Below are 23,790 nucleotides of genomic sequence, written 5' to 3' on the forward strand. Positions count from 1 at the left end.
AGGGTAATTTACTATTTCATTCGTTATTTTCAATATTTTGTTGTATTCGATTTAACCTTGTTGAAACATCTGGAATCAATCAAACCGCAGGACAGAGCACGTGCTGATGATGACACGTCAAGTGAGTTTGATTGGGGTGCAGTTGTGACGACCCTGAAAGATGTGCGCCAAGACGGAGGAGGATTGAAATGAGTGCCAAGAAGCAGATTGTTGATCCAAAGAGGTGAGAAGAGTGACAAACTGGCAAACTGCTTCGGATATAATGGGGCAGGTTGAATACGGGGCAGTCAGAGTCTGTGCATGTTTTGAACACGAACTATGTATAAATCGAAGGTTTCTCGTATGTTTGGCGCAATTGCTGTCTCTGTTTCGGATAACAGGCAACAAAGTATGAGATGTAGGAGAGTGGGAACTGAGAGCTAGCACGACATTGCTTTGTATCACGAGTATAGACCTATGAGGCGGCGTCTTAACCCGATGCGCTGTTCCGTTGCAAATGCAGCCACAGCGTTGATCCCAGCAGGTCGGCAACGTCGGACGAGACTGAATACGTATGTATACTGCGCAGTTAATAGGATAAGATCCGACAGTTGCGCAAGGCGAAAAGAAAGAAACTACTGGGCAGAGAGGAATAGCGGAGTTCATTTAGTAAGCTGATACTCTCTTGCTCCGTCATGACGTTTAATACAACTAAAGCTGGGACTAATGCCCACAAACAAGGGGTAGAAGGGGTTATTGCGGCGCCAAGAAGACACGAGAAAAGCACAATCGCAAACCGACCGGACAATTGAGTCGTATTTAAAATGACTGCTATCAATTGAAAGTCAATACTACCAATTCCATCTCAGAGCAATAAGGAAATGAATTCCTTAGGAATCCTAGCGCTGGTACAGTAGATTCAAAGTACGGAGTAAAGTTTTAAGCTTTTTACACAGCCACCAGCTAAACTAAACCGAAAGCCGTCCTGTTTCTCCTGGGAAAATGCAATCGGCGCTTCCCTCAATTGGACCTGGACCTCGGGCAGGGAGGTACGCGCCGAATAAATGAACCTCAGTGACAAGACAACCCGGCAGGAGCTCCAAGCTCTCAGGCTAAGAGCTAAAAAAACGATGGGAGAGTAGAGAGCTAGAGCTTGGGTGTCAGCGGCTGAATGAGATTGGTTGATGTCGGGTCGTCGATCCCTGGAGAGTCCACCCATGTCCTACGTCAAACCCATGGGTACCGGCTTTAGGTTGCTCTTTCCCTGCTGGCTGTACAACCAACTCGAAAGGTCCAAGGCAAGGCAAGAGGCCTCCTGGGCAACGGGTTTTTGTTTCTGCAACGCAACGCAACGCAACCACCATCACTAGTCAATATCAATCAATCATCAGCATCGTCACCACCGCTTTTTGGAATATTCCCAGAGGCTGTGTAGCTTGAGAACAACGCCCGTCCGCTTCTTTCTTGTCCGCTCGCTCTTTTAGATCCATTGAGCGTGCGTGGGTCACTCACTGTCACTGCCTCTTTTCCAGCTGGATTGGATCGTCATCCGCCTCCCATCGCAATCTATCTCGTCGCGCCTTTTCCTATTCCATTCCAGATTACCGACTAGATAGTCGGCAATTGTCAATCCGCTGCAACAGGGGAACACAGACAAAGACAAGTTACCGGCACAGACACCATCGAACACCTTCCTCGTCAGATCTGATTTAGCCAGAAACAACTCCAGCCATGGTTTGTGAGTGAATACCTGCCGCTTTTCTTGTTCGTTTCCTTTTACTCTCCTTCAAAGCATCACACCTATAAACTTACCTATATACACACTTTCATCGCGTAAATACCCCTGGCATTGTGGAAAGCAAATCGTCATTTGCCTTTTCGTTCGGCCCAACTTCTTTCTTTGCCAGACCCGTCCATCTCCATCACCGTCACCATCCCTGCATTGAGCACAGAGTGCCACACATCATCCAGAACGAGACAAAGTGCAAGATTAGCTTCTTTCATGGGGGTCTCGACTGAAGACGCCACTCACGATTGTGTCCGTATATCCTACCTAACTTAATCTACGCCCCATGCCTGGGCCATCGTTATTTTGTCCTTCTTTCAACCTCAATCCCACTCCTGCCATTCTTGTTCCTGTTCCTTCGACACAAAGGGACGCATGAACGTTGTTTATTACTTGATACGAGATATCAAGCGCACCTGGTCATCGATCAAGTGTATTGACGACGCGACAACATTCGACACTGCTCTCCACTAGAGTCCGTTCATTTCAATGTATGCTGATTTGCCCTTTCTCATCCATCTACCTCGACTCGAACCCTGCCTGCTTTCGTTGTACACCTCCCGTCGTCAGCAAGCGCTGCGCGTTTTGCACATGCGAGTCTTTGTCCACGCGCCAGCATCAGGCATCTTCACATCTTTGCACGTTGAATATGGCGCAGCAGGGTCCTTACCCTATCAAGAATAAAACAAGCTCAAAGCAATCGCCCATGGAGATGCGGCCAAGAGTTCTAGGCCAGGCCCAGTCAGCCTACCATGCAACCTTCCCTGAGCTAACTTTGTTCTTGCCTTATTGAGCTTGACTGCTTAGTGTTCAGAGCTTCCCTCCGCCTTTTGAAGTTTAAACACTGCTTGCTCATTATCAATAAAAGACCAATCGCTGACCATGCCGGTGTTTTGATTCACCATACAGCTCTTCCAGCCTTTAATCTTCAAATAAGACGATCAATGTCGAGCAAACACGCAAACCACACAGCAGCCGACGAGACCAGCCCGCTCATCAATGGCGGTGCCTCGTCGGCTCACGATACAACCAGCCGTCGCAATGGCAACGGCAACGGCCATGTCACTCTCAGCCGAGACTCGAGTACTATGACTTTCCTCTTCGACTCGAAGCATACCCCTGGCATCCACAACCAGAACATTGCCATCAGGAGCCTGGCTTATTCGTGGCACATCGCCAAGGTCACTCTTCTCAGCAGTACGTTTGCGACCTCCACGTTTAAGCGCATACCCATCTAACACTGCTCAATAGACTATGTCAACTTTCTTCTGGTCATGGTGCCTCTTGGCATCATCGCTGGTAAGATGGGTTGGAATTCCACTGCCGTCTTCACCATTAACTTTTTCGCCATTATCCCGCTCGCCGCTGTCCTCTCGTTTGCGACAGAAGAGTTCTCTCTAAAGCTCGGCGACACCCTGGGTGGCCTGCTGAATGCTACTTTCGGAAACGCCGTTGAACTGATTGTCAGCATTGTTGCTCTTCAGCGAAACGAAATCGAGCTTGTCCAGGCCTCAATGCTTGGCAGCATCCTCTCAAACCTTCTTCTTGTCATGGGAATGTGTTTCTTGTTTGGCGGCATCATTCATCGAGGCGAGTCTGGCAACGGAAGAGAACAGGTCTTCTCCTCAGCCACTGCCCAGACAACTTGCTCTCTTATGACTCTGTCCTCGGCCTCGCTTGTCATTCCAGCTGCTGTATGTATAAAAAAATCAGTTTCAAAACTCAACTAACTTTTGTAGCTATATGCTGTTTTGGATCAGAGTGGCTCCAAGGAAAAGGCACAGAGCATTCTCACCTTGTCCCGTGGTACCGCCATCATTCTGCTTTTGCTTTATGTTCTTTATCTTGTTTTCCAGCTCCGTACACACAGCAACCTGTTCGATGCCGAGAACCCACAGGAAGACGAGGAAGGCGAGCCGGAGGAGCCCACTATTGGCCCTGTTGCTGCCATTGCTGTTTTGGTCGTCACTACCGTCTTGGTCACTGTCTGTGCCGACTATCTGGTTGACAGCATTGATGATCTTGTCACTACTTCGGGAATCAGCCGTGGATTTATTGGTCTGATCTTGATTCCCATTGTTGGAAACGCCGCCGAGCACGTCACAGCTGTTGTCGTTGCCGTCCGTGACAAGATGGATCTTGCTATGGGCGTTGCCATCGGTTCATCTATCCAGATTGCTCTTTTGGTCACCCCCTTCCTCGTCATTGTCGGCTGGATCATTGGAGCCGAGATGACCCTTCACTTTGAAACCTGTAAGTTTCTAGAATCTTGACATTTGTACGTACACTCGCTAACAATCACGTAGTCCAAACTGTGGCATTTGCCGTTTCTGTCCTTGTTGTGACTTATACGGTCCAGGATGGCAAGTCGAACTATCTCGAGGGTGCTATGCTTATGGGTCTCTATATTATCATTGCCTTGGCCTTCTACGCCACCCCAACTGATGTTATGGACCCTGGCAACTAAGTGCTGGAGCCACACCCGGTGCATCGACATTTTACTAATCGAGTATTGTGTTATAAACATGCCCTTTCTAAATACTGTGACTTATTCTACCCAAGTCACTTGAACTGAATATCCAGCCAAGCCGCTGAAACTAGTGGCGTCGACAATACGTTAGAACCGCAATCGAATAATTGAGTTGACTTTTCATATTTGTATTACTAAAGGGATGCAGTCCGCTGGACTGGACTGCAATTCTGGAAGTCTTAGGCTCACCATGCCTTGGAATGCATCGGGAGGAATGGAGGGTCTTAGTTGCATACGCGCATTTTCATTGTGTCAAAAGAAATGAGGAAGAGGAACAAGATCTCGTCTTGTTGGGCCAACTTGGAAACCTACACTTTTTTGTTTTGGAGTTTTCTTGTTTATATGATTGGACTGCAAGGTCGGAGGAGGAATGGCGAAAGCACGAAAAGGTTGGTTAAATACTAAATCAATGCTTTCAAAGCTTTACATCTTGACTCTAAGTCTTATATCTGATGATTAACGTGTACAGGATGACTTGGCTCAACCAATTCAGTCGTTGGACATCGCAGGCGAGGCGCTCAAGTAAGAATGTACGTAACCTATATCATCAGAGAGCCGGTGATCTCCGGGTCTCGATGGCAAGGATGCCTGTGGCCAAGGCAGTAGAACTTGAATCCGTTGTATTATTAGACAGTAAGCAACTCTGGATCATCTAATTTGAAAACACATATCTTGAAAGGGAACCAATTCCATACACACAATTCCTTCACCAAGTCAACTTGAAGAAGATATTGATAAACCATGCTTTTGATTCTAACGCCAATTTTATGTACCAGTGTATATTCGAACGGGATGTCTAAATTGTGGGCTTGGACATGGGCGCAATAATGCCCTGCTTCATGAGCACGCGAGGCTTGGTGCTGCCCTGGAAGGTCTCCTTTGTCTGCCACTCTGGTCCGACTGGTAGACGTAGGGAGCGCTCGTACTGTTGGCGGGACTCGAAGGGATGAGGAAGCTGGGATGCGAGGTAGCGGTCGTTCTGGGAGATATTAGCATACGGTCTTTTCTGGTGCGGAGCGAGGATGTTGGTTGGATATATTACCTTCTTGATGCGTTTCTCGTTGATTATAACCTTGTCCAGCTTGGCGTCCTTGCGGTCCCTTTTCTTGATACCATCAACCTTTGTTAGGAAACGGCCCTGGTGTCGCTTCTTCTCTTTTGCGCTCACACCATCGCCAACCCATGACCCCCAGCCGGGGAGTGTGTTGTCAACGATCTTGTCATCCTCATCCTCAGCAATAGCCGTCTTCTCGGCCTCAAAGTCTCCTGCAACATCCTCGCCGGCGAAGGCACGGTCAAGCATTTCTTGATCGCGAATCGCCATGGGGAGATGCAGGTCAGTATCGGACTCAGCGTCCGAACCTTCATCGGCAGTTTGGGGTTTTGACTTGGACTTGCTTGGACGCTCGGCGACAAGGGTGTGAGATATGAGGTCGAGATCACCAACATTGCTTGTGGACTGGCTCTTGTTCTTCTTACTTCGCGACTCACCACGGGACCATTTGCCTGTGGTTGTTGAGGGAGCAGGTTCGGAGAGGGATGTGATGTTGGGAACAGCGGGGTTGTAGGCAGCGCTGTTGGTGGTTATCACGATGTCGTCGTCACTGTCATCCTCGGACTTGCGTTTTTTGGACACCCGGGTTGATGTTTCGAGAGCCGGCTTGAATGGCTTACCGTCTGCGGCGCCGTATTGCCGTCGACCAACCTCTTCCAGCTCATCGGCAGATCCATCAAACTCCTCACCATCGAGCTCTCGTCGGATCTGGTTGACGAGAGCCGCGTCGGCCTCCTTCTTGGCAGCCTCGGCCTTTTGCATAAACTTCATGCCCATCAAGCCCTTTTGAGGCACGTTGTCCTCTTCTTCAAGGGCCGCCAAATCGCGACGCAAGGATGCCTCACCACCATCCGAGTCACTGTCAGACTCGGATGACTCGTCGGAGCCACCAGCACGACCCTCCTTTCTCCTTCGGAGCTCCTCGTCCTTGCGAGCCATTTCAGTAAGACCAGTACGGAACTCGTCATCCCACACAGCTCGCTTTGTCTTGTTACCAAGCTTGGCCCATTTGCTGTTCTTGTGTCGCTGTCCAACACGCTCCAGAGCACGTCGGCGATCTTGCGCCTCGCGCTCTTCTTCAGAATCAATATCCTCGTCCTCCTCTCCCTCGCGCTCACGCTCACGCTGCTTTCGGTGAACTCGGTGGTAAGCCTTGCTCTTGATCTTCTTGATGCGCTTGGCTCGCTTAGCCTCTCGTGCTGCCTCCTCACGGTCTATACGCTTGCGAGCGAGAGCCTCCCTGCGAGTGAGCTCATTGCCCTCTTCGTCGTATTCCTTCTCCTTGGGCTTTTTGGGCTTGTCCATAGTCAGACCACTCTGCTCCATAATAGACATGATGGTGGACTCGAGCTCGTTGCTTGGCTTGGAGATATTCAGGGGCTGGATCTCAGTAGTGTCAAGACCAGCAGTCATAGAGTTCTGGGGCAGAGGGAACACGAGATGCTCTGCTCTTCGGTTCTGCTTGACTGTGTCGTTCCATCGGTCCAGAGTCTCGTTGGTCTTTTCGTAAGCTGCGCTTCGGTCAAGTTGATCCTGTTGTCTCCTTGCCAAAGGCACGTTTAACTTCTTGGAAACACCGGGGCGCTTTTCCTTCTCTTCCTTGCTCATAAGCTTCATGGACTTCTTAATGTTGGCGTCGTTGATACCGGTCAGTCCAAGATCGCTCAGGCTAATTTTGGCCTTTGCCTTTGGCTTCTCGTCTCCATCATCCTTTTGGCCTCCAAATTGCTTGATTAGACCTTGCATCTTTTCTGGGTCTGCATCTTCGGCATTAGAATCGTCAGAGTCGCCGTCGTCCTCATCGTCCTCTTCTGACTCGTCGGATGCATCATCGTCTGACTCTGAAGACTCGGATTGATCCTTCTGCTGGGGCTCGTCGTCTGACTCTTCGAACTGATCAAGAGCGGTTGCTAAGTCGATTGCGTCTGCGCCGAGGGTCTCGCCCTCATCGTCTTGGGAATCGTCCTCTGAATCGTCGTCCTTTCCGTTTGTTAGACTTGAACCTGGGTAATTTGCATGGAATAAACCTACCTCGTGCTTTGTTGACTTGCTTCCACGGAACGTGTAGCCATCGAACTTGCCCTCGTCACTGTCGCCAAGCGCATCGTCACTCTCAATCTCGGAGTCCTCATCGTCTTCTTGCATTCCTCCTAATTGCCATTCGTTTCCCTCACTGTCGCTTCCATAGTCGGCGTCGTCATCGGCAGCTCTGCTGGGTCTCTTGGCCTTCTTCCTCTGGGGTTCCTCCTCGTCTTCCTCGTCCTCATCATCTTCCTCGTCGTCTCGTCCATGTTTTCTCTCTATTTCGGCATCCAGCCCTCTCGCTCGAGGTGTTCGCTTTTGTTTGGGCGCAAAGTTTTCCTGCGCAATACCGAATGCGTCGAGCGCATTCTTTTGTGATCTCGCTTTTGACTTTTTGTTGGCGGCTTTGGCTTTGGGAGCCGCCACAAGGGACCTTCCGTGGGCCTGTCGTCCACCCATTGTATTTCTCGAGCTTTAGTGTCCAAAATGTCGAGAATTGTGGTGGTTCGCAGGACCGGGTTGCGACGTGAGATGGTTGACTGGTGTCGTTACAGCTTTCCCATGTAACACTTTTTTCCAACTTTTCTGCCGTGTAAAAAAGTTTGGCGGTGAGATGACCCTTGGCGGGGCACCCAATGAACGGATTTTATATGCGGGTAATGGAGTGGACAGTAGAAATGGCTTGTGAGATAAGCCTATCATGATCGTTGTAAATTACTGATTGCTGTGGGGTCCTTTCCTACTGAAACGAACCTTGACCAGTACCGAATACCGAGTCACATCGGAATGGATCAGATGGCGGTTTTATTGTGTCGTATGATCTATAACTGAGCCACTACTTCTCCGTCATTCTCCAATTGCTCTCCTGTTCAAGAACATTGGTTTCAATCATGGCGTCCTCCTTCGCCCCTGGGTTCCGGAGGTTACTCTTCCAGGCCTCGATTACAGCATCGGGGCCTTCAAAGTTCTTCGTATGCAACCAATGTCTTCGAACTGCTCCCCGGAGCATACCCTCTCGAGTTCTCAACGCCGCACGGTCGCGATTTTACGCAGATGCTGCCGTGAGCAAGCCAATTGGATCCATTGCTGAGCAGGCTTCCGCTCGCGCATCTCCCTCTGTTTCTCAAGCTGCCAAGAAGGCATGGCCTGAGTCGAACCCCAAGGGCGTCGGCCTCTGGCTTATTGGCAGCGCCGTTAGTGTTTTTGGTATTGTCGTTTTTGGTGGTCTGACACGATTGACCGAGTCTGGGTACACTATATGCCATCTCTTACACCAATTGAGAGAATCAGCTAACATGAAGGCAGCCTGAGTATCACTGAATGGAGACCTGTCACCGGTTCACTTCCCCCTATGTCCAAGGAGGACTGGGAGTCCGAATTCGAAAAGTACCGCGCTTCGCCCGAGTTCAAGCTTCTCAACCCTCACATGGACCTCGAAGAGTTCAAGAAGATCTACTTTATGGAATGGTTTCACCGTGTCTGGGGTCGCTTCATTGGCCTGACCTTTGTCATCCCTACTACCTACCTCGTTGCTCGTCGCAAAGTTACTCCCAAGATGGCTTTGAACCTTGCTGGAATTTCCGCTTTGATTGGTTTTCAAGGTATTATCGGCTGGTGGATGGTCAAGTCTGGTCTCAAGGATGATCTGTTCGCTCCTGGTTCTCACCCTCGTGTCTCCCAGTACCGTCTCACTACCCATCTTGCCACCGCCTTCGTCTGCTACTCCTGGATGCTTGTCTCTGGTCTTACCGTTCTGCGAACTCGCCGCTGGCTCATGAACCCTGAGGCAGCCATGAAGCAGATTGGCGAAATGAGCCAGCCTGGTCTTCGCACAATGCGCCGTGTCGTCTTTGCCCTTGCCGCGCTGACCTTCACTACCGCCATGTCTGGTGGACTCGTTGCTGGTCTCGACGCTGGACTGATTTACAACGAATTCCCCAAGATGGGTCTCGGTATCTTCCCTCCCAAGCAGGAGCTCTTTGACAAGTTCTACTCGCGAAAGGAGGACCATTCCGATCTCTGGTGGCGCAACATGCTTGAGAATCCCAGTACTGTCCAGATGAACCACCGAATCCTTGCTGTGACTACTTTCACCTCCATTCTCTCTCTATTCATCTATGCTCGCACCAGACGTGTCAAGGCCACCCTCCCTACCAACATCAAGAAAGGTGCCAACGGCCTTTTCCACATGGTATCGCTCCAGGTCGCTCTCGGTATCAGCACTCTCATTTACATGGTGCCTATCTCCCTCGCCGCAGCTCACCAAGCTGGTGCTCTGGGTGTCTTGACCATGGCCATTGTGTTGGCCCACAGGTTACATATCCCCAAGCCTACCCTTCGTCTTCTCGAGAAGCGATTGAAGGCGGCAGCAGCTGCTAAATAGATGATTTGATAAAGTTATAAGACATGGAAAAATAATATGTAAATTATCATTGTACAATATGGTACCATACCAATAGCATCAATAGAATTGCGAAAAGGGCAGCTGGTTTGAGCTGCCGAGGCGTTTGTTATAACACCATACATAGCATTCAACACAAATCTCCAACCCTTGAACCAAATAAACCATGCTCTTGAAAGGCAAGAAATAGCCATACCAGTTGCGTCTCAATCGTTGAGACTCTAACCGAAGATTTGGGCGAGTTACCTCACAAGCGAAACACAGACATCAAGTTCAGGATGTCCTTCTTAACAAGCCAAAGGCGTTTCATTTTTTTGTTTATATTTCCAGGATGAAATCTTTGTCTCTCCTGGTATCATTGTCTCAACGTTAAATCATACGATCAACCTCATCACAAAACCCTTACATATACAATTTCTCAATTTTACTTGTGAGCTACCGCAAGGTTAGTCATCGTATCAAGATTAGTGAAAACGCTCAAACTTACCAATACCTTCCTCAGGCATAGGTTCAATGCCAGCCACCTCTGCGGCCAGTTGCTTCTTCTGCTCCAGCTTGTCGTCCTTCATGAACGGGAAAGTAAGGACCTCACGAATGGTGTAGTTGTCAGTCAGGAACATGACCATTCGGTCAATACCCATACCCCAGCCACCGGTAGGAGGCAGGCCGTACTCGAGCGAGGTACAGAAGTTCTCATCGACGAGCTGAGCCTCGTCGTCACCCTGGTCTTTCTGGCGGGCCTGCTCCTCGAAACGCAGGCGCTGATCGAAAGGATCGTTCAACTCGGTGTAAGCGTTGGCAATCTCCTTCTTGCACACGAAAGCCTCGAATCGCTCGCATAGACCGGGGATCTCACGGTGGTACTTGGCGAGAGGGCTCATGACCTGAGGGTGGCCAGTGATGAAAGAGGGGTTGACACACTTCTCCTCGATGAACTCGCCAACCAGCTTGTCAATCATCCGGGCGTTGGTCAGGGGAGGTGTGCACTCCAGGTTCATCTTCTTAAGGACATTCTTGAGGAACTCGTTGGTCTCTTGAGTGTGGAGCTGGTCACCAGAAGGGAACTTCTCGCCAGTAGCCTCCTCAAGAGTGGGAATCATCTCATATCGGGGCCAAGGCGCCTCCCAGTTGACCTCGTACTTCTCGCCACTCTGAGTATGGAAAGTAGTCTTGTAGCCACCGGTGAGGTACTTGACGAGGCCGGAGATCATGTCCTCGGTGGTCTTCATCAAGTCGTTGACATCAGCGTAGGCCTCGTAGAATTCAATGGTGGTGAATTCGGGGTTGTGTGTAAGATCAGCACCCTCGTTTCGGAACTGACGTCCAATCTCGTACACGCGGTTGAGACCACCGACGACAAGCATCTTGAGGTAAAGCTCAGGGGCGACACGCATGAACATGGGCATATCATACTCATTGTGGTGAGTGGTGAAGGGCTTGGCAGTGGCACCGCCAGCAATCTGGTTCATCATGGGAGTCTCAACCTCGACGAAGTCACGCTCGTCGAAGTATTTACGAATCCAGGTGATCATCTTGGATCGAGTGATGAAGACGTTACGGGCCTTCTCGTTGCAGATGAGATCGAGGTATCGCTTACGGTATCGCTGCTCGAGATCCTTGAAGCCGTAGTGGTCATCGGGAAGGGCGTGCAGGCAAGGAGTCAGGAGAACAATCTCGGTGGCGAAGATGGACAGCTCACCCTCCTCACCCTTCTCGATCTTGGTCTTGGGGGCAGTTCTAGGATGATATCAGTTCTGAGCTTTCTTCAATTGATAGTTCGTCAACCCACCGGCCAGGGTATCCGATAATTCCGATGATATCACCTCGGCGAAGGTGCTCATGCTGGTCCTCGAAAGAGGGAGCTCCCTCGCGAACCTCTTGAGCCTGGCACATGATCTGGACCTTGACACCCTCAGTTCGGACATCGTAGAAGAGGAGCTTGGCGCCAGATGCTCGCTTTCCGTGGACACGGGCACCAATTTGAATGATCTTGTCCTTGGCGTGCTCGCCAGACTTGAGGTGACCAAACTCCTCAACGAACTTTCGCAGGTCGTATGTAACATTGAACTTGTGAGGGTAGGGGTTGGGGCTCTTGGTCTCGCGGAGCTTGTTGATGTTCCTGGATCGGATCTCGAAGTACTGGTTGGGGGTGAGGTCTTTCTCAGAAGCCTCAGCACCGCCGGCAGCCTTCTTGGGAGCGGGAGCGGGACCACGCTCGGCAGCCTTCTTCTTCTTTTCCTCCTCCTTCTGGCGGGCCTTCTGGCGCTTCTTCAACTCGGTCTTGGAGATCTTCTCACCAGTTACCTCATCGAGGTGCAGGTTGGCAACCTGCTCGGTCGGGGGGGCAGCAGCGTCAGCCATAATTGCGTATCGTTTTCGAGGTTGTGGAATTGATATGGCAGGATCTCCAGATCAGGCGTCGATACCTGATTTAAATCTCTTCTGCCGGCAAAATGAGTCAAGCTGTGATGTGAGTCAGTGGAACAGTCAGGGCAGGAGGGGCAGAAGAAATGGTGGGCGCCACAATCGCGGGGTAAATTTTCAGTCAGTCAGGCATTTACGTGCGTGCTTAGCCACATTTGCGTCTAGATAGTATCTATTAACTGGAAACTACCGAAGCATACTAAATACAGCAGAAGACGATGAGGAAAGTAGGTATTTTGTCAATTGATCATATTGTTGCATTGCGGGCAAAAGCAGATTTAGCTCGCTCAAAGTCTTTCATCATTACGGATCGCTTTTGGTGATGGCCTACCTATCTATATCAGGTATTAAAATGGCAGTGCTATTCCAGATACATGGCATCCCCACGAACTCCTTGCATTGCCATGGCTATATCTCCTCCATGCATGCCTCCATTTTGCAACGCCATATTCATGTTAGGCATAGATCGACTCAGATTGATTGCTGCCCGGTTAACAGGACTTCCTGCACCGTTGGGCATCATAAACTGTGCGTTACGCTGCTGCTGTTGCACAGGCCGTGTACGTGGCACTTCGAGAGATGTTTGTTGCTGAACAGGTTGTTGTGGTTTAATCGGAGAAGGGTTAACCATGGCAAAGCTATCGTCGTCCTCCATTTCTGCATCAGCATCTTGATCGCTGTTCTCAGCAGCGGAGGATGGGTCGGTCGTAGTGGTTGAGGCAGTGGCATGCTCGCTGACTGCACCGTTGACACTGGTTGTTGAAGGACGTTTAGAAAGTTGAGGCCGTTGCGGTTGCTGTAATTGCTGTTGCTGTTGCTGTTGCTGTTGTTGTTGTGCTTGGAATTGTGGTTGGCATGGCGTCTGAATTTGTGGAGTGGATTGAGTGCCGTTGACAGCGGTATTACTGGAAGCTTGGCTGGATTGATCTAGGGATCTTTGAGCACTCATTCCGTTGGCATTGGCTCTCGATGAAGCAATGACACTCTTCCATCGCTCGATAGACCTTGAAACAAGGGTTGAAAGATCAACCTGACTATCCTCAAGAGAGAAGCCAACAGCCCTGCCACCCTTCACGGCCTGTTCGTAAGAAAGAGCAAGGAGTTCGCGTTCCATTGGGATTGTGACGGGCGGCGCGAGCCTAAACTCCTTCGGTTGTTGAAGCTTGTTGAGTTGTTCAATCTGAGACTTGAGATTGGCATTCTCTTGCTTGAGTCTGTGCTGCTGTTCCTTCATCTTCTCAGCCTCCTTGTGCTTTCTTCCTACGCCTCGTGCCAATTCAAGGATCCAAAGCTCTTGCTGTCGCTGAATCGGGAGAGTTCCCCACACCGCGTATGCCGATTGAAGATGCTCATCTACCTGTGCCTCCAGTTGCTCTGCCGCCTTCTCAGCCTTCCGGACGGACTCTCGAGGGTTTCGGAAACTGTTTGCTGTGGGAGGATACTTGAATTCATCCATTACGGCAGTGGTGGCAGCCGCACAAGTCACTTTCCAAGACTTGAACTGTACTGCGAACCAAGTCTGCAGAGCCTCGAATTCACGCTGTCCTGGCGATTGAACGGACCATGATGTTGATGTAGGATGTTGCGTTGATGAGAAGAGTGTTGGTGGAGGCTGTAGGCATTGGAGGGTCAATGCAGGGAAATCGAGAGATAGAGGGTCGAAGTCGAATGGCATCGAGTTGTTGTCGAGTTGCACCCTGGAACAAGGTTAGCATTTCATGAACGAAGCGACGAAAAAAAAGTTAATCTACATACTTGGCTGCCCTCCAAGAGCTGAGAAGCTCCCGCAATGCCAACTCCGCAGCACGTGCTGTATCCATGGCATCGGAAACCTTTTGTTTGACGTCGAATTGAGCCTTCTGAATGGCTTGCTTGCTAGCAGTCCGTTGCATGCCAGGGCGTTTTGGTGGCTCGGGTGCGGCGTCGCCTTCCCAGCTGCCTCTTTTAGGGATATCGTTCATGACGCCCGTGGCCTCCCATGTTGGCTGGAAAGGAGGTGCATGTTTCATAGTCTGATCAACAACGAGCTGGTTGTTCTTGGAAATAACCGGCGATTGGAAATCATCGTTTTCGGGGAGGGATGTTTCCTTCATTAAAGGTGCTTTTGGGGTACCTATAGGAGTTGAAGTTTCCCGTCTCCCTCCCAGCGAACCTCGCGCCTGTCGTCTTGTGATACCACCACGGAGCTTCTTGATAGCATCGACATCGTGAACACCATCTGGTGGTTTGGGGTTCTTCTCCTTGATGTACAGATCGAGATGGCGACCGAGGGAAGAGGAGGTGAAAGCCTGTCCGCAAAAGGGGCAGTTTTTGTCTTTAGGGGCGCCGGCTTTGGGCGTTCCTGAATCGGCGGTTTGGGGCGTCGAATCGGGCATTTTGAACGAGGTGTGAATGATCAATTTCAGGGAAAATTAGGGGGACGCGAGAGTTCTTTCTGTAAGAACGACCGAGAAAGAAATACGGAGATCTCGATAACTATAAGAGTGGACAAAAAAAGGTCGACGACTACGGCTCCAATTGGGGAGCTGTATAGACGTTAATCATAAGGAGCGAGCGAAGGTTGAAGAGAAAAAAGAACGAGCGTATTGGGGCCGAAACCTCCGGGTGGAAGGACAGGTCAATAGGCGTTTAGGTAAATCTGGGCATGGAGAGAGTTGAGATGAATGAGAAAGAAAGGATTGAGATATGAGTTTTCGGGATAGATAACAAGAGAGCGAAGTCGAAGACGAGAGCAAGAGTGAGAGCAAGAGAGAAGAAAATGAGAGACTCGAAATGTTAGCTAGTTAAATTTAGAGGCGAGCGATGGGAGACTAAAGGGGAAGCCAGGTCTCGAGGCATCGCTGCGTTTAATTGTTCTTTTGGGTTTTTACCCCCTCTCCATTTTAAAATAAAGCCTCCTCCCAGGTGAGGTCCATTTCTATTCAGGGGCGGAACCAATCCAACCAAGACCCCCGAAATGGACCCCCAGATTGGCGCCACCAGCACTAACCAGCACCCATGAAACCCCTGACGCTTAGTGGCCGTCCCGCCGTCTGGATGTCTCTCCCGCTGCTCGCTTAGCGCTGATCGGGCTTCTCTGAGAGGTCCGGTTTAGTGCCGTCGGGACCTCGAGCTTTCTATCGATGGTCCTGAGATCCATGGAACCTGCCTACCTTTGCCTTGGTTCTGTAGGGCAGCGCAGTTGAGATTGGTCATTGTTTCAGTGTTTTGTAACGGCAAAATCTCGATTCATAATGCAACAGGTGTATACTTTATGACCAGCAAAGAAATCGTCGAAAAGGAAGAAGAAAAGAACACTTCTTGAACAAAGGCTTGTCCACATTCTTGACAAGTTCATCAGACCTTGGCATCTCATACAGCTCCTGGATTTGGGCATCGGCAATTGTACTAGACGGTGTAGTTGATCGGCCAAGGGTAGCTAAAAGGGGAGGAGGATATGCAGCTATAAATACAACAATTTCTCATAGATGCTAATATTAGGCTATGGAAATCACACATGTTAATAAGAAAAATCACTCTTGACGCCCTCTTTTCATTGTTCTAATGAGATGGAGTTTTTAACCCACTAGACAATGTCGGCTATGCTCATAGTATTACTAGAAACCCACTTACTGCTCTACAGTCTATCACGACCCTTGACGGCCGACCGTTGGTCAGATTCCGCTGCCACGATAGCCGCAAATACGAGGTCCTTGAACAGAGACGCGAAAATTAGCACTCGCTATGCCAGAGCATGTAGCATAAACTTTGCTATACACATCAAGCTAGTGACTGGCTCTCCAACTGACAGCCTGGCGTCAACTAAATAGTATCCTCGGTTTCAACCGTTGGCCACATTTCTTGATTGGACGCTCAGCAAGCTTTGGGAACGCCACAAACTTGCATATCAGAGCTGAAGGGGCTTGGTGGCTTTGCTCCAACGTGCGCCCCCTTTTATATGCTTGCCCAGACAGTACGTGGTACGTACTTACATCCGGACATAAGTTCTTTGAGAAAGGCTATGAACCAACGATATCACATCTTCAAACCCCAATCATAGAAGTTGATAGGGCCCGGGGGGAAAGACCGCTCTGATCCTCCCGTCAGTCTTGTAGCGCTAGACATTACACAGACTGGACAAGATTGGTTTGGAACCGCAAAGCATGGGTGGCACCGACCACGGGTTGTTCTTAGGCATTGGATCCTTGTCCGAGACATGGTGAGCTTCTGCGTGCCCCTTAACCACCGCAGCAGCACTATCTCACAAAGAGCAGAGAGCCACTCAATACTGCATCTGCTTAATTACACTCTGCAGCCTATGAGCCCATCAGGTGCGACACAAACTTGCTTCTCTGAACTTCTAATGACCTTGCTGGTTTTCGAACAAAGAATGCAGTACACAGTAAGTCTATCCACCCTCCCATGCTCAGTCTGAGTGCTAGTTGTCTGCTTGGCAAAGATACCGGTCTCCTGTTCCGCATTGAGCAGCTCGGAGATACAGCACGATACTAGTAGAAAGGATAATGAAGGAGTGTGTATGGACACAAACCTGGTTCTCCTAGGGCATTGGCACATGTCCCATTGATAAACTTTCCTCCTACCTCATACCCCTGAGCAGAGCCGCGGCCAGAGCCTATCGTATGGTTAGAATACGGCAGCTATGTGACCCATTGAACTTGTGAGGTCACATACAATAGCCGCCAGTTGGAGGACGTGCCTAGTACTTCATTAGCCGCTATCCACTTCGCTTCATTCATAGCATTGCGAAAACCGAGACCGGGCATTGCTACAACATGCTTGCCAAGTTTGCTGACAACGTTTGGTATGCAGCGTCCCCCTGTGAGATTGTGACTCTGGACCCTCTGGATTTTTACTTTTGTTAAGAACTCAGAGTCTAGACAATCCAGTACCTGGTATCCACCCAATTTATCACGGCGTTCTCTGGGCACCATGAAACTTGGTTGTTGAGAGCACAAGAAGGAAGTGAGTGTATGCCATTTCAGATTGGACTCCCAGATCATTCATCTTTTGTACGCCAGAAGCTTGGAGGTCAACTTTTCAGTTATCCCCTGGAGCGTCAACAGGGGCTGAGATGAGATAACTGAAGAGCCGCAGGCGGGAGGAGCAATGACAAACACTACCAATACCTAGCACAGGAGCACAAATAGAATATGATGCGGCGCAATTGGGCGTTCCTCGCGATATTATCCATCTGAATTCTTCCGAAGTGAGTATTCAGTAAAGGCTCGCGATGCAGTCATGTGATCATGTGAACTTGGCTGTGCGCCACATCAGCTTACGCCACATGCAGCACAGCCCCTCCAAAGACGGAAGCACCTAGGTTCATTCGCAAGCTGCTGGTGGTGTTAGCTGCCGAACTTGTTGATGCCATCCAGAAGTAACAACTTTTATCCCCTTCAACTTGCTAGAGAATAGTGCATTTGCGCAATAACGCCAAGTATTCAAAATGCCACCCGGTATGTTCATATTTCCTGTCATTCAACATTTACATAGCTATGTCTGCCGCACCCGACAAACAATGGCGTGTCGCGAGCGCGTCTGGCATGAATCTATGAAACATCACTTTCCGTAGTCGCAACCCGTTTTCCCCAGTCGCTAATCAATGCGCAGCTCTGAGTGAAGAAGAAAACTCCGATCTTGAGGAGTTCACCACACCTCCACACGCGACTCGCAAGAAGTCGACATCAGCCGTGGTGTCTGAGAAGTTTGAAGACACCAAGCCAGAAGACGGTTCGGAGGAAGAGCTAGATGAGGATGAGGACGATGACGAGGACTTGGACGAGGACGTGTAAGGCATCAATGAATCAATCAAAGGGGAAATACTGACGGGCTGCAGATTCGTTGTCGAAGCGATCAAAAAGCATCTCATTGACGAGGATGTAAGGGAAGCACACGACTTGGCTTGGTCCATGCTAATCGTTTTTATAGGGTAGTCTGAAGTTCCAAGTCAAGTGGGAAGGATACGATGCCAAAAAAGACCTGACCTGGGAACCCGAGGACAACCTCCGGTATGTACAATGCTTACTTTAACGGGTGATGAACGCCTTGTCTAACGTGTTTCCCCCAGTGAATCGGCTCAAGAGATCCTGGACAAATATTTCAACAAGCTCGGAGGCCGAGAGAAACTTTTTGAGGAGACGGAAACCGCGTCCAAAACGAAGAAACGCCGCCGAACTACGAACGGCACTCCCAACACCACTGTTTCAACAACAAAGCGATCTCGACGTGATGCGCATCCGGCCAATTCTACACCTCCTGCCACATCCAAGCAATGGAGTCCACCCGTGGGCTCATGGGAGGATGAGATTGAATCGATCGAGCTCGAAGAGGACGAAAGCATCGGCAAGATTATCGTTTATCTGAGATGGAAGAACGGCAAGAAGACCAAACACGACACGGATGTGGTTTACAGGAAATGCCCACAGAAGGTGAGCAGTATTGTATGGTTTGATATGGATATATGCTAATGCGATGCGACATAGATGCTTCGTTTCTACGAAAGCCACCTCAAGATCGATAGAGGCGAGAACAGGGAGGTTACCGAAGGAGCTGAGAACTAGATCAACACTGAGGAAGCAGGTAGGCTAAGATTTGTCCTTGGTCTCGACCTCTGCAAGAGGATCTGTAAGAAGATCTCAACAGGAACGGCGTTTGGCGGCCAATGGGAATATTATTCTGCATTTATGTTGACTTTTTACCAAGAGGGCGATGGGCATTCAGTCGATAGTAGACTTGGTGTTTAATTGGGGGCGCGGCCGCATAGCAAAATGCGGGCTGTACACAGGACTTCCTCCGTATTTGCTTAGAGAATGCGAATTACCTGGTTGAATAACAGCAATTGATGAAGGTGCATGACATGTGACTGTTGAGGGCGGTACCTTGCATTGAATTGGGCGGGATTGCGGCATGCTAGCTTGGGTGGGTCTCGTTCATTTCTTTTTGGGTCTGAAGCTGACCGACCCCAACGCGACTTAACGCGACAATGGATACTATGGCGCCTAAAAAGAGAAAGAGGTGACGTTTTCTGCGAGGCTGGGAAAACCCGAAAGTTGTCCAGCGTGTCAGAACCCCTGACTAACCCCACCACAAGACCCTTGCAACCCAGCTCTTTACTCCCAGCCTTGCCATTTAACGCGTCCATTACTTTACCGTAGTTGGCATCTACTAACCAAGTCTAGCTGTATGGGAAAAAGACGGTGGCGGGGCAACGACTTATAACAGAGTGACTGGCCTTGTGTGATTGAGAGCGAGACCGAGACTTTACATTCCTACTCCCGTTATTTGTACTCTTTCATTCTTGAGAAACGAATCTGACGATTTATTTTTCTTGTAAAAACGATAATTGCATTGCATGCAACAAATACAGTGAAAAGACATACTTTTACGATTTCTACGACATCATCTCTCTGTATCACGAAGCTTCTCATTGGTAGACTTGGTTGCACCGCTTCTTTGACTCGACTCAACTTCAACTAAACACTTTTTACCACTTCGACATTCTTGACTGAGTATGTCGATCTTGTGATTCTGATCTAAGAGCATTAACTAACTCTGTATTAGATTAAGACATCCTCTTAAACGCCAAACCTATCTTTAGTCTACAACAGAGACAACCTCGCTCAATACACTCCCCACTCATATCTCACCCACTCACTCTTCAACCGCCAATATGAAGAAGAACGACGTCATCGCCATTATCATCATCATTCTCTTCATCATCCTCGCCGGTGTCTCATTCGGAATCTGGAAGCTGGTCTCAATGGCCAAGAACCATATGAGCGCGACTGGTTCAAGCAGAAGCTCCACCGATATCGCTGACTGATTCAGAGAAGCATCGTCTTCCCGGACCACACTCTGTCGACCTTTTCAAGGCTTTCAAGGCTTTCTTCTCGATACCCCTCCAAGCACAGAAAGCGCTTGGTTGTTTAACTTTCTTGTTTATTCTACTTTGGGCACAGCGGTTTCGTGATGATGATTATATGTCACTATTTTGTTTTCTCTTTTTGGTCACAACATAAAAAATCACGGTGGAATGTGGATTGGTAATGTCTGGACGGTTGGGTTGGTTAGTGATTGGATATGAATCACTCATGTTATGGTTTACGGCGCAATATCACGGCGGCTTTGACGAATATGTCTATTTTGGATATGGGTTATGTATACATGGGTGGTTGCAAGATAGACTGCTTTTACGATTTTAGGAAGTCAAGTATGACATGATTAAGAATACAACGCAACGAGTTTACAGTGATTATATGGCATTTTATTATCCCTTTGGTATGCAATGAACCTCATGTTCCAGCTAATCACAACTGATTAGTAGTAAACATGGACCGATAATAACTATGATAGTCACTGGCTATGCGATTAGGAGAATATTCACTGAATGAATCCCTCGTTCTGAATTATCTGTCTGTGACAAGATTGTACAAAGGCATATGCATATAAAGCTCACGAAACTACCAGCTTCCCCTTCCAACCAACACAAACAACCAGTTTCGACCAACTCTATTACAATATATACAAACCAAACTCAGCACACATTTCTCTTACCGCTACAATGGGAAGAATTGATACAGACCTCGAACTCACGGGCCTAGCCACTCGGGCTGCTAAGCTCAACCTCGACAGTCCAGAGTCTGTCGAGAATCCCAACAGCATTGCTCGCTACCAAAATTACCCCTTCGCTCGTTTTGACCACGACGAGGATAAGCCTGATATCATCGACAAGAACAGTGACGAGTATCGCCTGCGTCTCAGCAAGCTTCTTCGCGCCCTCGACGACTCCTACGAAGAGACTTACACCAAATACCAAGCCCGCAAGGCTGACTACATTGCAGAGCTGGAGACAGACGAGCAGCGAATGTGGAACCGTTACATTCTCGACCCAGCCTACGAGAAGTCGTGTGTCGACGGTGCCAAAATCGCTGGTTTTGACCGCATCCACTTCCACGATGAATTCGTCAAGGAGTCACCCGACTACAGTGACCTGCAGGATCTTCACAGTCAGTTGTACTACATCGGAAGGCTGCTCCGAATCGGGAACATGGAGAAGGCTCGGCTGGAAGGCTCCGACCGCTTTGTTCATCTTCGTAACGACTGGGCGGGTATGGCCGGTTATGAGCTTGACGATGTCTCTGTTGACAGTCACCTTACCGACGGCTCTCAGACTTGGTCTCATTCTACTTTTCGCAACGCCATCTATGATTAGGAATCGAGTGAGTGGGCTGATGTCGAGCACAATGTGCTTCATGAAGACATCAGGGGATAGATAGAAACAAGCATAAGAACAATCACAAGTCATTTCATTCTGAAGCTCAAGTTGAACCCAAACAAAGCTCTTTTCCATTCGCCGGCTAGCGGCATTCTATATATACAAGAGAACCTCTAGTCTATCCGTCTGGTTTCCTGTTGGGGATCCTATTCAATGTACAAGAACATAAAAAGAAGCAAGCTCAATCAAACCGCTGTGTCGTGTCGTAGTCGCCCTAGATGCGAGCAACGGGGCTGGGGGTAGGGACCACGACGGGCTGCTCAGGGGCAACGGGAGGAGCAGGAGCAACAGGAGGAGTGACGATGGGAGCTCCAGGGGCAACGGGAGGAGTTGGAGCAGCAGGAGGAGTGACGACGGGAGCTCCAGGGACGGGAGTAGGGACCACAGGGGGGGGAGCAGGCGCTGACAATGCTTGTTAGTAAAGATATCGAAGCAAGTGTTTCTTGCGGTATAACTTACATCCACTACCAGGCTGACCACCGGGCTGGCCACCAACAGGGGGGCTAGGAGGCATAGGAGGCATAGGAGGCATCCAACCACCAGGACCTCCGGGAGCGCCAGGGGCACCAGCACCGGGGGCACCGGGGGCACCGGGGGCACCAGGAACATCAGCACCGGGAAGACTACCGTTTGTAGGAGGGGAAGGGAAGAAACCTCCAGGAGGGCCGTCTATACGAATATTAGTACGTTACGTATACGAAAATCTCTGGGAGTGTAACTCACTAGGAGGGAAAGGAGCAGCCATGGCAAGAGGAGCCACAGCGGCGATGACAAGGGCAAAGAGTCCGGACTTCATGTTGATGGTTGTGTGTAAGAAGAGATGGTGACAGGAAAGATGATTGTTGTTGTGGTTTTCTGGATAGAGAAGTAGACGGCAGTTGACGATTTATAGACTTTTATAACAAGAAGAGGCCAGCTCAAGAACAAACAAGAACAAGGATAAAGAGATAGACAACGAGAGATGGGTCACAGATCAGGAATTTGTTGATAAGAATAGAGTTAAAAGAATGGGTTGAGTGAAGAAGATGTAACCTGTTTTTTTGGCGAGAACAGGGCCATAAATATATAGATATGTGTATCTGTGGCTACATAGTCGTAGAAGGTCCGCAATCCCCCTTGATAGCCTCGCAAATCTTTACTTGTATGGAAGAATTTCTCCGTCTTAGTTCCCAGAACCCTTGAGAGTGGTCAACGAGGCCTGAGTTTGTTGTATTGGATGCAACCCCACGGGCGTATTAGACGGAATTATCTGTGAGCGAACCAATGTCGGCACTAGAGTCTCGTCTTGATGAAAGTTGGGGTTTAAAATGCAGGGGTTGGGAGAGGGAAAGCTTGTTTTGTTTTGTCTTGTCTTGTCTTGGGTGTTTCCCTGTTTAATGGTTGGACGTGAGGCTCATACAGGCTGCATTGCATATGCCGTCCATATCCAAGACGCTATAAATTGTCACTTTATAGGTGGTTAATTATCCGATGGAAGCTGCTAGTCTAGTCTTGGTCAAGTCAGTTCTTTGTATGAAAATTAAACATTTAACATATTTCGTTTATTCCAACGTCTTGAATTCTCGTTCCCGACTTTTGATTAACTCAATGATAAAATACAAATACTCTGATGATCGTCCATTATGACGCTCGCTCAACTTACTCGTCTCCATAAAACGAGTCCACAGTTTTCTTTACTATGTAACATGCGACGCGTAATGCCGACAAAAGTAGGCAAAGAAACATTCCATCATTATTCGCCATCTGTTCCAGCCAAACAAAACGCCCCATAACTCAATTCCTTGACATGAACAGTTTCAACTTTAGTTTCTCCACTCATCATTGCTGTCAAAAAAGAAAACTGAGTCAATGAGGCTCTCTCTCACTCTGCAAGGCACAAAAAGAAGGGGGGGGGATAATCATAACTACGTATCTTTCTACTGCAGATCTTCTTTCTCAACAGGGTTCTTCGTTCCATATCAAGGACGTGACGACGTGGCATCCACAGTAAGGAGATGGCTGAGATCCAGTACTTTCGAATGATGCACGGTGACAGACGTGATTATAGGATAACAAAGCTTTAAAAAGTTTCTAGGGTTTACATGGTTATGTCTCATCCCTATCCTTTTGCTCTTTTGTCATGATGGCTTTGACATCTGAATGGTGCAAGAATTGAACGACGTTGCATCTTGGACGAAACACGGAACGAATTGCTCCATATAGTATACGCAGTGTCCATCCATCATCTCCTAATCACTCGGTCCAGGTACCAAGTATTGTAGATCGTAAACTCTATCTTTATTCTATTCCCTCATCTAAACAGCCCAACATTTACACCGAA

The 23,790-nt window shown here is 49.0% G+C and overlaps 8 protein-coding genes across 8 annotated transcripts, besides 4 other annotated features; 4 read left to right on the forward strand and 4 right to left on the reverse strand.

Moving 5' to 3' along the window:
- The first annotated feature begins 1,317 nt into the window (after window positions 1-1,317).
- Window positions 1,318-1,337: a microsatellite.
- Window positions 1,338-2,709: 1,372 nt separating this feature from the next.
- Window positions 2,710-4,232, forward strand: FPSE_07742 (uncharacterized protein; the record flags this gene model as incomplete). Its single annotated transcript, XM_009260860.1, has 4 exons — window positions 2,710-2,962; window positions 3,017-3,459; window positions 3,505-4,018; window positions 4,072-4,232. 4 exons carry the CDS (start codon window positions 2,710-2,712, stop codon window positions 4,230-4,232), a joined length of 1,371 nt encoding a protein of 456 aa, XP_009259135.1.
- Window positions 4,233-5,091: 859 nt separating this feature from the next.
- Window positions 5,092-7,830, reverse strand: FPSE_07743 (uncharacterized protein; the record flags this gene model as incomplete). The annotated part of the gene is made up of 3 exons (XM_009260861.1): window positions 5,092-5,274; window positions 5,338-7,329; window positions 7,381-7,830. The coding sequence occupies 3 exons, from the start codon at window positions 7,828-7,830 to the stop codon at window positions 5,092-5,094; spliced, it is 2,625 nt and encodes an 874-aa protein (XP_009259136.1).
- Window positions 7,831-8,261: 431 nt separating this feature from the next.
- Window positions 8,262-9,754, forward strand: FPSE_07744 (uncharacterized protein; the record flags this gene model as incomplete). The annotated part of the gene is made up of 2 exons (XM_009260862.1): window positions 8,262-8,620; window positions 8,677-9,754. 2 exons carry the CDS (start codon window positions 8,262-8,264, stop codon window positions 9,752-9,754), a joined length of 1,437 nt encoding a protein of 478 aa, XP_009259137.1.
- Window positions 9,755-10,196: 442 nt separating this feature from the next.
- On the reverse strand, window positions 10,197-12,133 carry FPSE_07745 (uncharacterized protein; the record flags this gene model as incomplete). Its single annotated transcript, XM_009260863.1, has 3 exons — window positions 10,197-10,207; window positions 10,260-11,509; window positions 11,562-12,133. The coding sequence occupies 3 exons, from the start codon at window positions 12,131-12,133 to the stop codon at window positions 10,197-10,199; spliced, it is 1,833 nt and encodes a 610-aa protein (XP_009259138.1).
- Window positions 12,134-12,557: 424 nt separating this feature from the next.
- Window positions 12,558-14,571, reverse strand: FPSE_07746 (uncharacterized protein; the record flags this gene model as incomplete). The annotated part of the gene is made up of 2 exons (XM_009260864.1): window positions 12,558-13,893; window positions 13,952-14,571. 2 exons carry the CDS (start codon window positions 14,569-14,571, stop codon window positions 12,558-12,560), a joined length of 1,956 nt encoding a protein of 651 aa, XP_009259139.1.
- Window positions 12,989-13,032: a microsatellite.
- Window positions 14,572-17,642: 3,071 nt separating the features above from the next.
- Window positions 17,643-18,756, forward strand: FPSE_07747 (uncharacterized protein; the record flags this gene model as incomplete). The annotated part of the gene is made up of 6 exons (XM_009260865.1): window positions 17,643-17,652; window positions 17,807-17,984; window positions 18,033-18,075; window positions 18,125-18,204; window positions 18,264-18,624; window positions 18,679-18,756. The coding sequence occupies 6 exons, from the start codon at window positions 17,643-17,645 to the stop codon at window positions 18,754-18,756; spliced, it is 750 nt and encodes a 249-aa protein (XP_009259140.1).
- A 1,123-nt stretch (window positions 18,757-19,879) lies between these two features.
- Window positions 19,880-19,919: a microsatellite.
- Window positions 19,920-20,756: 837 nt separating this feature from the next.
- FPSE_07748 (uncharacterized protein) lies at window positions 20,757-21,407 on the forward strand (the record flags this gene model as incomplete). The annotated part of the gene is made up of 1 exon (XM_009260866.1): window positions 20,757-21,407. The coding sequence occupies one exon, from the start codon at window positions 20,757-20,759 to the stop codon at window positions 21,405-21,407; it is 651 nt and encodes a 216-aa protein (XP_009259141.1).
- Window positions 21,408-21,684: 277 nt separating this feature from the next.
- On the reverse strand, window positions 21,685-22,266 carry FPSE_07749 (uncharacterized protein; the record flags this gene model as incomplete). The annotated part of the gene is made up of 3 exons (XM_009260867.1): window positions 21,685-21,872; window positions 21,930-22,139; window positions 22,194-22,266. 3 exons carry the CDS (start codon window positions 22,264-22,266, stop codon window positions 21,685-21,687), a joined length of 471 nt encoding a protein of 156 aa, XP_009259142.1.
- Window positions 22,267-22,801: 535 nt separating this feature from the next.
- Window positions 22,802-22,830: a microsatellite.
- Window positions 22,831-23,790: the final 960 nt, after the last annotated feature.

The sequence above is a fragment of the Fusarium pseudograminearum genome, chromosome 2 (assembly GCF_000303195.2).
Source record: "Fusarium pseudograminearum CS3096 chromosome 2, whole genome shotgun sequence".
NCBI lineage: Eukaryota > Fungi > Ascomycota > Sordariomycetes > Hypocreales > Nectriaceae > Fusarium > Fusarium pseudograminearum.